Here is a 12,174-nt window from a genome sequence, read left to right as displayed (position 1 = left end):
TAAAATCCCACCCTCGTAAACAAATTAGGGAACCTGTCGCTATTAAAATCACCCCACCATGGATCGTGCCAAGCTTGACCTTAATTCCATCCCCAATTAAAAATTTGAGAAATCTGCTAAAAATCCCACCCTCATCAGATGCTCTTCCATAACTTACCCCATGTGAGCTCCTAGGCACCTCCGTAAAACATCCCCCCCCCCCCAACACACACACACACACACACACATGATTCTTCATACTTATAACAGGTCTCCACAAGTGCTCTCTTTCTATTGCAAATCTCTACAACCACATCCCTATCAAAAGCTGAACTAAACGAACTATGCTTTCGAATCCCCTAACCACCTTCCTTCAAAGGTGAGCAAACTACCTTCCAGTCAACTCAGTGATATTTCTTAGCATCCCTCATCCCCTCAAGAAAATCTCTTTGCAGATTATCTAATCTATGGGAAATATGAATGGGCATACTAAAGAATGACGTAAAGTACATAGGAAGAGAAGATAGAGTACTCTTGATAACAATGATCCTCCCCCCCTTTCGAAAGATAAAGTTTCTTCCATCCTACAAAGCTCCTCTCCACCTTTTCAATAATCATATCCCATACAATTCAACAAGCAGAGTGACTTTGTTTATAAGATTATATGCCCAGGATGTATGAGAAAAGAAAGCAAAGTGTTATATACCCTATTTGTTTATTAATATGGGTGACAAAAGTTTGCTAAGCCATTACCAGATAAGTACACTGTCCTACCAGATTCTTTGGCACAACACAACACCTACTACAAGACTAGTAGTATCCTAAAAAGATCTGAAATGTATAACTTTCTCAAGCTGTGAGCAATACTTACATTCCATATCCTTGCGATATTTGGACAAATTATTATTAACTTCTTCTATTTTATTTTGCAGCATATTCACCTCCTTCTCAGCTTCACGGGATTTTGTATTCAAGTCATCAAACTCCATTCCAATAGACCTGCACAGGAACAATATCAACTTGAAGAGAAGTACCAATGCATATTGAAAAAACAAAAAGGATAAAAACAAGAGAAATAAACACCCAAAAAGTTTGGAGGTGCCTCTGCGCTCTGACCTATGGGCAGACAACCCTCCATCACATGATGGAGATGGTATCTTATCTATCAAACATACGTAGTATCTCTCTCATAATGTGTGGGGCCCACACACTGTGAGAGAGATGCTACATACATCTGATACATAAGATCTTTTTTCCACATGCGACAACAAAACATATGGGGTATTTGGGGGGGGTGAAAAGGAATGGTAGGATTTGGGGATGAAACAAAGGGGGGAAATTGAGATATGGGTTGTTGTTCCAAGCTTGTGAACAGTAACTCATCAACAGTGTTTTGGCTCTTTATGGACTATTTGGGGTAGTTTAGGGTTATGAAGTTTCAGATTTTTGCATTTAAAAGATAGCAAATCATGTGTGCGTGCAAGGTTTTAAGTTGCTGGGAATTTAAAAATGGAAAATAAAAAGAACAAACTTCAAGGCATCAGACCTCAAAGAAGGTTATATCACAGAAACCTCAAACAAATCTTCATAGGCTCTAAAAATTTGAAAATATGTTCTTTTCCTCTGTTGAATAGAAAGCATTACATCCATATAAATAGATGGCTAATGCCTAACCCAGATGACTAATACCTACCCTAACAAGACTTGGACTCATTGGTCTTTGATAACAAGCCCAAACTATATAACTAAACTCACAAATAAAACACAATAAAAGAGTCTAACCTTAATTTAAGACCCAATCGACCCATATCTAAAAACCATAAAATTAGAAAATTGCCCCTAGCACTTAAAAATAAATTAAATTAACATTGGCTTCTCGCTTCCTGCATCACTTAATCATGTAAAGAGTGAGAAGTTGAGAGTTATGTCTTGGTAATGCAAAAGAGAGCCATGACTCATACATCATATGAGCTTATGTGGATTTAAACACCAACTTAAGGAATTAAGGTTTGATGTGCAGTTACCTATAAGTATGTATTGTGACAACTAGGTAGCAATCCATATTGCTTCAAATCGTGTTTCGTGAGCGAACTAAGCATATATAGGCGGATTATCATCTTGGATTATTTTTTATAAGTAATGTAAAATTTCATTGATATCAAAAAATAGAGTCACCCTAGTATACAGGAAGTATACAATAGGCCATACAATCAATCATGCAAATTACATAAATCTATAACAGACCATAAGGACTGACTATACAAAACTGACATCCAATCCAACAAAGTTCTAAAGAAATATAATTTAAGATCAGGCATAATTCTTTTAGTCTCTTCAAAACTCCTGTTATTCCTCTCCTTCCACAGACACCAAATCAAACAATGTGCGGCAGCCATCCATAAATACCATTGCAATGATGCTGAAAAGGACCTAGCCAACAAGCTAACAACTCTACAACTGTCTTCTACATCACCCAATAAACTCCAAACAAATCCAACACCATAGACCACAACTCTGCTACCGGTGAAGTAAAAGGTCGTCTATTGATTCCCCATTATGTTTACACATATAGCACCAATCCAATAATACATTCCTTTCTCCGTAAATTATCAATCATCAAGATATTCTCCAAAGCTGCAGTCCAAACAAAGATAGCAACTTTAGAAGGAATCTTGGATTTCCAAATGCATTTCCGAGGGAAAGATTTATCACAATTGCCAAGTAGAACCCAGTAGTACCCACCCATGTAAATCCCTTTTTCTTATCTGGTTTCCAACACATTTTATCCTCCCCATTGCCTCTAACTAAAACACCATAAATCATATCCATGAAATGTGATAAAGACTCCAACTCCCAATCCTACACAACCCTTATGAAATTTACATCCCAATGAAGGACTCCATTAGCATATTGCATAAGATTAGCCACACTAGCCTTCTTTTCACGACAAATCCTAAACAAATAACTCAGGAAAGCACATAGGAAGAGAATTATCCCCACACCATCAAGCCTGCCAAAACTTCACTCTAGATCCATCCCTTACGTCATACTGGAGACATCTTGACAACATAGGCCAACCTTAGCTAATATACTTCCACAAACTCACCCTGCAAGAAGCATACATTGAGTTGGAACACTAGACCCCAACCCCCCCCCCCACACTCACATCCATACTTCGCTTCATCTTGGATTCTTGTTCAAAAAAGGGTAGAAAATGGAGTTATTGGAATCCCATATGTTTTTACAAGAGCTCAAATTGGGATGTGCAGTTCTCTTGGGATTTGAATGATTGGGAGTTGGGTTCAGTGGCGGATTTCCCTCATATCTTGGAGTCCAATACCCCTTCAAAAAAAAAAAAGGGGACCGAGTGAGATGGAAGCTGAAGAAGAAGAAGGGTTTTCACATTTGCTTTCATTATAAAGCACTACGAATTTCCCCATCTGTCATCTTTCCTTGGAAAGGTATTTGGCGAGGTAAGGCACCTAAGCAAGTTTCTTTTTTTGTTTGGACTGTGGCTTGGGTAAAGATACTCATTAGTGGTAATTTAAGGAGGAAGGGTTTCATCTTTGTTGACTGGTGTTGTATGTGCCAATGTTGTGGGGAGAAAGTTGATCTTTTATTGCTTCATTGTGAGAAGGCTTATCAATTGTGGCTTTTTGTCTTTTGATCTTTTGGGGTCTCTTGGTTCTTACGAAGAACAGCGCTAGACCTTTTTGGTTGGAGGAATTGGTTAGGTAAGCACTCGTCAGACATTTAGAACTTAGTACCGTTATGTCTGATGTGGTGTTTATGGAGGAAGCATAATAGACACACATTTGAGGATGTGGACAATTTAGGAGACCAGTTGCTTTGCTTTATTCAGTGGTTCCATCTCAAGTTTGGGGACTCACATTTGGTGATTCCATTCCATTGTTTATAAGTTTTCCCCTCTATTGTAATTAATTTTTCTGTTTTATTCTTCCTTTGATTGTACCTTTTGACTACTATGTGATATTTTCTCATATAGTAGAACATACATATTAGGGGTAAATCTACTAAAATGATTATTACAAATAATGTGTGTGAGGGTAGTTAATTAACCCTAAACACACCTCAAAAGAATATAAAAACAACCTCCATCCTTCTTGATTTTTCACCATTATAAAAAGATTGCATTGAAGCAAAAAGGTCAATAATAGATCATTGATTAGAGAAACGACCCAAAAGCTAAAAGGTCAATTATAAAAAGTTTATACCTTATACTCATGTCTGCAGACACAAACATATTGAACAGGTCCATAATAGATCATTGATTTGACATCTCACCTTGACCGTCCCAAGGGCACATCAAAAAGGCCAAGCCCAAAAGGTTGTATGAGATAAACAACCAGCATTCATGGACTGATCAATAATGCAAGCATATGCTTTGAGCAAAGGAAATTTGGCCCGTCTTAAACTTTAGCAATCTACATCGATTACAATGCAACTCTCTCACTGTTCATGTTATTTTCCTATTTCCAAATTGATTCAAGGTTTAACTTGGTTTAACAGTTTAGAAGATCAACAGATGATCAAACCAAACTAAATCTCCGAAGTTCTAATAGAATGAAAATCTTAAGATTATTCACACACAGCCACAAGAAAGTAAAAAGAAAAATGGAAACTCAAAGAAATAATCCTCTCCTTCAGAGGTTCAAAGCTAATCAAAATATATCAAAAAGTTGATTCCCTAACTATTGTTAGAAACATCTGAAAAGTCATATTTCAAACACATTCCTGAAGTGACTAAATATTGTCAACTGATAGGAACAACAGTAACCTTTGTTAATTATTAGCAATGCATAGCCTGGGAAAAAGACCTATGAATACAGGCATTTTAGTAACACTGGCAGAATAAAAACAGAGTAATATAGAGGAAAATCTGAGAAATAAGACTAATGTACTAGACTATCAAGCATTAAAGCTCTTTACCTTGATATATAAGCTAAAACTAAAATATCACAATATTCCTCGCTATATGAAATCAATTTGGAGGGAGGCAAAAAGAAAACAACACAAAGAAATGCCATCTTGAATTATGCAGCATGCTCACATTTAAGGATCTTAAAAAATAGCATAGAAAATAACACTGAAAACAGAAACGTTATGAGTATAATTTTAGTCATCTGCAGGAACCTTATGTGATACTGATCTGAATAATATATTCTAAAGGCCAGCTTTAAATTATCAAAGACTGATTGCAGAGATATCATCTTCTAGAGTAGTCATATTACAAATAAAAGAAATAGGTAGAACAACCTTAGGACTTGAGTGATTTCTCTTTTCAAATCCTTGTCAGGTGGAAGCCTCCCTTTCAGTACTCCTCTAATTCTGTCCTTGTACTCATCAACTCTTTAAATAAATTAGAAACAAAACACCATCAGCTTCAAAACACAAGAATACGTGCTAACTAAAAACTAAAGCAAAGAAAAGAAGAGAGATCTGATTTACATTTTTTTGTGTTTCTTCTTGTGATTCTCCAACTCTGCCTTCTTTAGAGACAGTTTCACTCTGTCCTCAGAATCAGCAGCCATAATGTCTTTTTCTCGATTAACAGCCTTTATCTTTTGCTCTATGCTATATAGATCACTTTGCTTTTGACGTATGTTTGATTCAAATTCTCTTTCAGCAAGCTGGTTTGTTTTTCTCTCAACCTCAATACGCTGCGCAATTAAGATTAAAGTTACTTAAATATAGCATAATGCGTTCGCTAAGACTAAGGCTGTGAATTCCAAACAAGACTGGCGAGCAGGGTCACACTCACCATGTTCTTTTCTCTTTCATCGATGTGAGAAAGATTAACGTGAGAATTTTGAAGTTCGAATGAATCACGCTCATTATCCTTCTCTTCTATGCGTTTCAAGATGCCACTCTGCATGGATCATGATTGAAAAACCTACATGAAACATGAAGGAATTGACAATTGGAAAATTTATGAAATGCATACTTTGTAACCACAAACCTTGATCTCTAATTTAGCCTGCTTCTGAGCCTCAGCATTTTTCCAACGGTCATTTGCATCCATATAACAGTTCCATGCTGTCTTAAGTTCATTTTCATTTGATATCTGAAAAAGCATCCCTTGCAATCAATGCTACTACAAACAGTTGAGAGAAAGCTCATATATTTTGGATTTTGAAACAAATAAAAAATTTCTCAACTCTGATAGTCTGATTTAACAACAGAATATTGAGAACATATATATGTACATTGAGAAATGTTACGTCCACAACTTTTTTACAACAAATCCCAAGGTTATGTTTAGTAACAGTTTTTGTTTTCTATTTTCAAAAACTTGTTTTTGGGAATATAATGAAAAAACAATTTTCATGTATTTTTGAAATCAGAAATATGTTTGGTTAGTTGAAATTAACAATATAGTTTTTTGAAAAAAAAAATAGAAAATACTAAAATATGTTGTTACTAGGATTTAAACTTTAATGCTAACTCATTAAATGAGATAGATTCATTAAATTAAATGCGTGTTTTCATTAACTTTTGAAAATTAAAAACTAAAAACAGCCTTTTGCATTTTTTAGTTTCCTTCACAAATTAAGTTTTGAGAATAATTTTTGTTTTCTGTTCATTTTGGGTTGCCAAACAAATTTTTAGTCTCAAAAATAGAAAATTGTTTTTGGAAATAAAAAATAAGGGAAAAAAACAGTTACCAACCATACCCTAAGTGGCAAGTTGTTATTGGCTGTTCCTGGTGGAAAAAAAAGTAATTTCAATTGTGGGTTCAAATTAGAACCAATAACAGGCTAGCACCTATTATTTGTTGTGAAAATATTGTAATCATAGCGCTTCTCATGTTCATTTCTATGAATAAAGATACATCTAGCCAAAAAATTCACCTTTTTATCCTCCATATCCTTCTCAAGATCCATCAACCTTGATTTTATTCGATTTATGAGGCTCAAAGAAACTTCATTGCTGAAGGGGATATCTAGAACAGACCCTAGATTATGCCTTGCAAAAAATTTTTGGATGGTGGTATCTCGTTCGGTCTTCAAGGACAAATGAGCCTGAAGCCAAAAGCAAAAGAGATTATTAGGAAAATGATCCACATGAATTTGAAAGACTTTTTGACTGTCAAAATATGCATAGTTTCCCTTACTTCAGCTTCAGTTTGAAGCTTGCTAATCTCCCAGATATATTCATTAATTGTCTGCTTAAGAAAAGAACTTTTAGTCTCTGTGTCGTTCATTTCCCTCTCCAACTTGCTTATTTTAGATTCCAAAAGTGCAATCCTTTCTTCAAACTTGTTTTTCCATTCATTCAACTCTTCATCAGTGTCTGACCAAAACAAGATGAAAAAATATGAGAACACCCAACAAAGAAAAAAAAAATGCAAGAATGAGACAGAATATCCTGCTTTTGTTAAAAATTCAAACCTTCATTCTCCTCAGCAAGAGCAGCATACTGTTTCTGCTGCTCCTTAAACAAAGTGCTTCTTTCAACAGTCTTGTTTGCTATCTGTTCCTGTAGTTTCCGCAAATCTTTCAGAGTTGTTTCAGTGTGGTGAACTTTGGCATCCACGATTTGGATGCTTCCCTCCAATTCCTGCATTTGAATTTTCAGAGATTCTGCTTTCTCTTGATCTTGAGCAATGCTTTCCCGAAGCTGTAGGAATCAATGAAATAACTCTATTAAAAAAGTCTAGGTAGACAGCATGTCATCAAAATTTTCATGTATAATTGGTACAACTGGAATACTAATCAAGTTTCATAACAACTCAAGCAAGTCAAAAAGAAAGTGCACTAGCACTTCAAGACGCTTCCAGAAGCCACCTTCCCAAACATGCAAACCACCCCCCCCCCCAAAAAAAAAAAAACAAAAACAAGTAAAACTGAATAAATCATAAAGACCCTCATTTTTATTCTCAAAAAAAAAAAAAAAAAAACTTTGTCCTTAATTTATTTTATCAAGAGGGAAATTGTTGGTGCTGTAAAAATTTCAAGCGAAGCTCTGGGAACCAAAAAAAAAAAAAAAAAAAAAAAAAAATAGTATATATTTGTAGTCAGGTTGGGTCTGTNCACTTTCTCAATCCCTTATAAAATAATTTGTTTTGTTAATTAATTAATTAATTAATTAATGTGCTGCAGACTATTATAGAGTGCTTAAGCTTTCATGCACAGGAGAATTGCCTCCCAATGCGCGTTCAGGCCACAGTTTCATTCATGACCCCAAGGTATAAGAAGAAGGTCTATTGTTTAATAATAATAATAATAATAATAATAATAAAAAATGTCTTTGATTGAGATTGTAGGTCGCGGGGGAAACAGAGACAAAAGGACAGATTAAGCTCCGATTCAAGACTGCAGCTGGCAAGGATGTGGTGTGCATAAGGTCGTTTCAGCTGACGCAGAAGGCTCCAAGATGGAGTATAAGGCCATCGAGAGTGTTCTTCAAACAATTAATCCTCACTCTGGTGAAAAAGTTTGCCTTAGCTATCGATGTGCTGACATGGACCGAGAGATCCCTGCTTTAATGGGCGTCTCTTAGGCTGTTCTCGAAAATGTCATTTTTGTACACCAAGATGAAGCTAATTGGCCTTTGCAAGACCCTTCCACGCTTAAAAAGAAGTTTGACGATATCTTCTCCGCTACCCGGTATATTATGCACTATCATTTTTTTCTTCTTTTCTTTTTATCATCTTTCATATCTCTATTAAAAAATTATCTTAGTTTTGGTTTTGGACGCACATTGCAAATTATGTTTTACTTTAGGGTGAACTTTGCAAATTATTATCAAATTAAGGTTTTGATTGCAAAATTTTGAAGTTTTCAGGTGCATATTGCAAATCCCCCTACGGAATAATTAACCCTAAGATTAAAGAGTATTTCAAATAGCCTTTTCCATGATTTTGAGTGCTTGAGCAAAAATGCCTCTGTTATAACTTCATGTATGCTTATTCAATTTTTCATTGCAATTTTTCTTTCTGTATGCACATGCTTTATCTAATTTTTTTAATATGTTGGTGATAATGACGTGAATTAAGTTACAATACTTGGTCATGTACTATGAAGCAGATATACAAAGGCATTGGAGGTCATAAAAAAACTTCACAAGGATCAGGCTCAAGAAATAAAGACCTACAAACTCAAATTGGAGAATCTTCAAACTTTGAAAGATGCTGCATATAAGGTTTTTCCTCTTATCCCCCTTGTACTGAGATAATTTTATACGTCCACACGCACACACACATATATTACTTGTGTGTGGTCAGCTGAGATCCTGAGGAAGAGATTGTAGTCACATTGGTCATATGACACCCCCAGACAGGGAGCCAGTGGCCTCGGAACAGGTTAGCCCGATCTCGGAGGCCCGCCTGTACCAACGGAAACCTGCTGGCAACGGGACTCGAACCTAGGTGGGTTAGACGAAACGTCTGAATCTTACCAGCTGCGCCAAGCCCCGTTGGCAAATTAAGGACAAAGTTTAAATAAATAATTGTAATTTAAAATTATAACCTTACTTAATAAAATAAATATTATTATATATTTAACTGTTAAATTGTATATTCTTTATCTCTTAATATATATGTCAAATTTTGTGTCAATCAAATATTATTTATTATGTGATCTATAAGTTTATATTTTAAGCATAATTTTTAACTACAAAAACTAACAATTGAAACAATTTGTTAGGTAGCATCGTTTACAAACTATTTAGGAAAATAACATCTCGAGCCTGTAAGACTCGAGTTTACTATAGCAACTCGAGTATCAAAAACTCGATTTCTATGAAAATTTAGATCGAACTCGAGTTCCATAAAAGAAAAACCATAAATCAAAACCTGAGACAAACCCAAGCAAGCTTAAGAAAGCAAAGTCGAAACAAAAACCCAGAAAACCCAATCACAAACCCAAGCTGCGTTGATGCTCACCGTCACTCCGGTGATACTCACTACTAATCCAATCAATTATGAGGTTTTTGATTGGGTTTTGTTCTTGGGGCTTGGAAGGATCAGTTTTTGTTTTGGGTTTGCTTCTTGGGACTTTGGAAGTTTGAGAAAGGAGAGTGGAAGAAGAACACGCTAGATGTTTGAGAAAGGAGAAGAGTAGTGGGATGGTAGGAGCAGAAACATGGAGAAAGAAAAAAAAAGAATGAAGGAAGAAGGAAAAAATTACAACTAGGTGGAAAAACAAAGAAATTGAATCTCTTAGGCTTGATTTCTAAGAGCAAAATCGAGTTTCTTAGGCTCAAGATGTTAATTTCTTAAATAATTTGGAAACATTGCTAACTAATAAAATTGTTTAGGGATTGGTGTTAATTTGCAATTTTTTCATATAAACTACACTATTGCATGATTTGCTCTTTTATGACTTCAATTTGTATTACAATTTGATGAATAAGCCATTACTTAAACGTGTAATGACTTACAAAAAATTTGTCAAACAATTTCAAATACTACAAAAAAATAACTAAAAAATTCGAATATTAAAACTTCTAAAAGACCAAAAAATATTAAAGAATCAGATGATTCACTGCTTATAATTTATTGAAACAAAACAAAATGTATATGACTAAACAATAGAGATATATAAGAGAAAAATGGGTTACATTCAAAAATGGTTAAAGAGAGTTTGGTGGTTTATGTACAAAAATTACATTTTAAAAAATACATGAAAAACCATAAAATAAACTTCTTCTTTTTTTAACAAAGTAGAGGAGAAGAAAATAACAGAAGAATAGTTCATACCTCCACTTGGCTTTAAAAAAAATATATTGAAGTTTGCCCTGCTTTTATAGTGTCCATGATTAACCTTGCAAATTTTATGATAAATTATCAACGTTTGAATTTGACTTTAAGTTAGACTAATTAGAGAGATAGAATTTCACTCATTGTTAAGTTTGGACTAAACAAAAATAATTTTGTTTAAAAAAAAATGATAATGATGAGTTTAAGTTTAAGTTGGACTTGTTAAAGAGATAGAGTTATACTCATTGTTAAGTTTGGACTAAACAAAAATAATTTTATTTAAAAAAAAAATGATAATGATGTGGCAAGCTCTAGTGAGGTCAATAAAAATTTAAAAGCTTCGATTTCAAACTCACATTTATATATCAAAAACTAGTTAATGTGTTTTAGTTTTATGACACATATAAGTTGAAATTTTATTGCATCTAAAATAAATAAATAACAAACTTATATCCTATCAAAAAATAAATAAATAACAAACTTCCAAAATAATTTCTAAAATTGTTTCCAATTTCCATCATAATAACTTCTTGAAAATTCTCTTTACATTCTATTTTTCTCTCTAAATTTTTAAAACAAAATTATATTTTTGTTCTTAAAATCCAAAATGTCAATCATTTTTGTTATTTTTTTCCCATTTTCAAGCTTTTGCCATCGTAATTTACTAAAGAGAATACAACCAAAACTATATATTTTAGGGAGTATCATTTATTTAATGTCTTTTTCTTTTCTTTTCTTTTCATGAAAATAATATAGTTTACGTTTAAATATCTAAGGCTTAAAAATTAACCACCACAACATAATTAATTCCTCACTCTTTCACACCTTCATGCATCAACAGTTCAACACTCGCATAATTTTCTCCTCTCTCTCTCTCAACCCTTATCAGCAAGCTCCTTAGAAAAACCACCGTCCATGCACCGAGTTTGCTCTCTAGTGAGCTGAAGTCGTGGTAGGATCCAATTGTCTTTTTGTTTGTGGAGGTGATTTCATCAAATTCATTACTTGTGCAAGTGTGGGGTTAATGATGAGACCCAAATCTAGAAGTTTCCCAAATTTTATGGTTTGAGTTATGAATCCCAATTCATTTTTCTGCTTAATAGTTAATATCACAAAACCCATGGCTTCAAAGTTATGCAAAAACAACAATTAAAGGGAAATAATATAATTAAAGATTGAAATTTTTGAGTTGGGAATAAGCTTAAGATTGGTAAAAATCAAATGGGTTTATTGCAAAAGCTTCGAAGACTTTTGTAGAAACAACAAAGAAAGAGAGGAAAAAAACAACAACAACAACATTGATTGTTAAAAACTGAATGGGTTTGTCACAAAAGCTTTAAAGACTTTCTCTTTTTTGCTTAAAATCACAAACTCATATCTCAAAAAATTTACAAAAATAAAATAGAAAGAGCAACAAATTAAAGTGGTTGAGATTCTAAGCTTGGGACTAGAGGGAGAGAGCAGGTTGGTTA

General features: G+C 34.1%; 1 protein-coding gene and 1 long non-coding RNA gene across 2 annotated transcripts; one reads left to right on the top strand and one right to left on the bottom strand.

Moving 5' to 3' along the window:
- Positions 1-785: 785 nt before the first annotated feature.
- LOC112027605 (DNA repair protein RAD50) lies at positions 786-7,620 on the bottom strand. The gene is made up of 8 exons (XM_065769561.1): positions 7,392-7,620; positions 7,115-7,293; positions 6,852-7,022; positions 5,960-6,064; positions 5,762-5,869; positions 5,449-5,660; positions 5,257-5,349; positions 786-978 (listed from the first exon to the last, which is right to left on the bottom strand). Exons 1-8 carry the CDS (start codon positions 7,564-7,566, stop codon positions 801-803), a joined length of 1,221 nt encoding a protein of 406 aa, XP_065625633.1. The 5' UTR covers positions 7,567-7,620; the 3' UTR covers positions 786-800.
- Positions 7,621-8,096: 476 nt separating this feature from the next.
- Positions 8,097-9,141, top strand: LOC136065833 (uncharacterized). Its single transcript, XR_010627451.1, has 3 exons — positions 8,097-8,188; positions 8,267-8,609; positions 9,030-9,141. It is a non-coding gene; the product is annotated as an uncharacterized LOC136065833 (long non-coding RNA).
- The last annotated feature ends 3,033 nt before the right edge of the window (positions 9,142-12,174 follow it).

Source organism: Quercus suber, unplaced genomic scaffold (genome assembly GCF_002906115.3).
Source record: "Quercus suber isolate HL8 unplaced genomic scaffold, Cork oak 2.0 scaffold_1206, whole genome shotgun sequence".
Classification (NCBI taxonomy): domain Eukaryota; kingdom Viridiplantae; phylum Streptophyta; class Magnoliopsida; order Fagales; family Fagaceae; genus Quercus; species Quercus suber.
This window is presented reverse-complemented; position numbering and strand designations above follow the sequence as displayed.

What these genes read in the sequence shown, in the direction of transcription:
- LOC112027605 (XM_065769561.1), bottom strand. Translation starts at nt 7,566, where the DNA reads ATGCAGGAATTGGAGGGAAGCATCCAAATCGTGGATGCCAAAGTTCAC. An exon ending in AGCTTCAAACTGAAGCTGAA is followed by an intron (nt 7,023 to 7,114) that starts GTAAGGGAAACT and finishes TTTTGGCTTCAG; the next exon opens with GCTCATTTGTCCTTGAAGAC. An exon ending in ATGAAAGAGAAAAGAACATG is followed by an intron (nt 5,661 to 5,761) that starts GTGAGTGTGACC and finishes TTAATTGCGCAG; the next exon opens with CGTATTGAGGTTGAGAGAAA.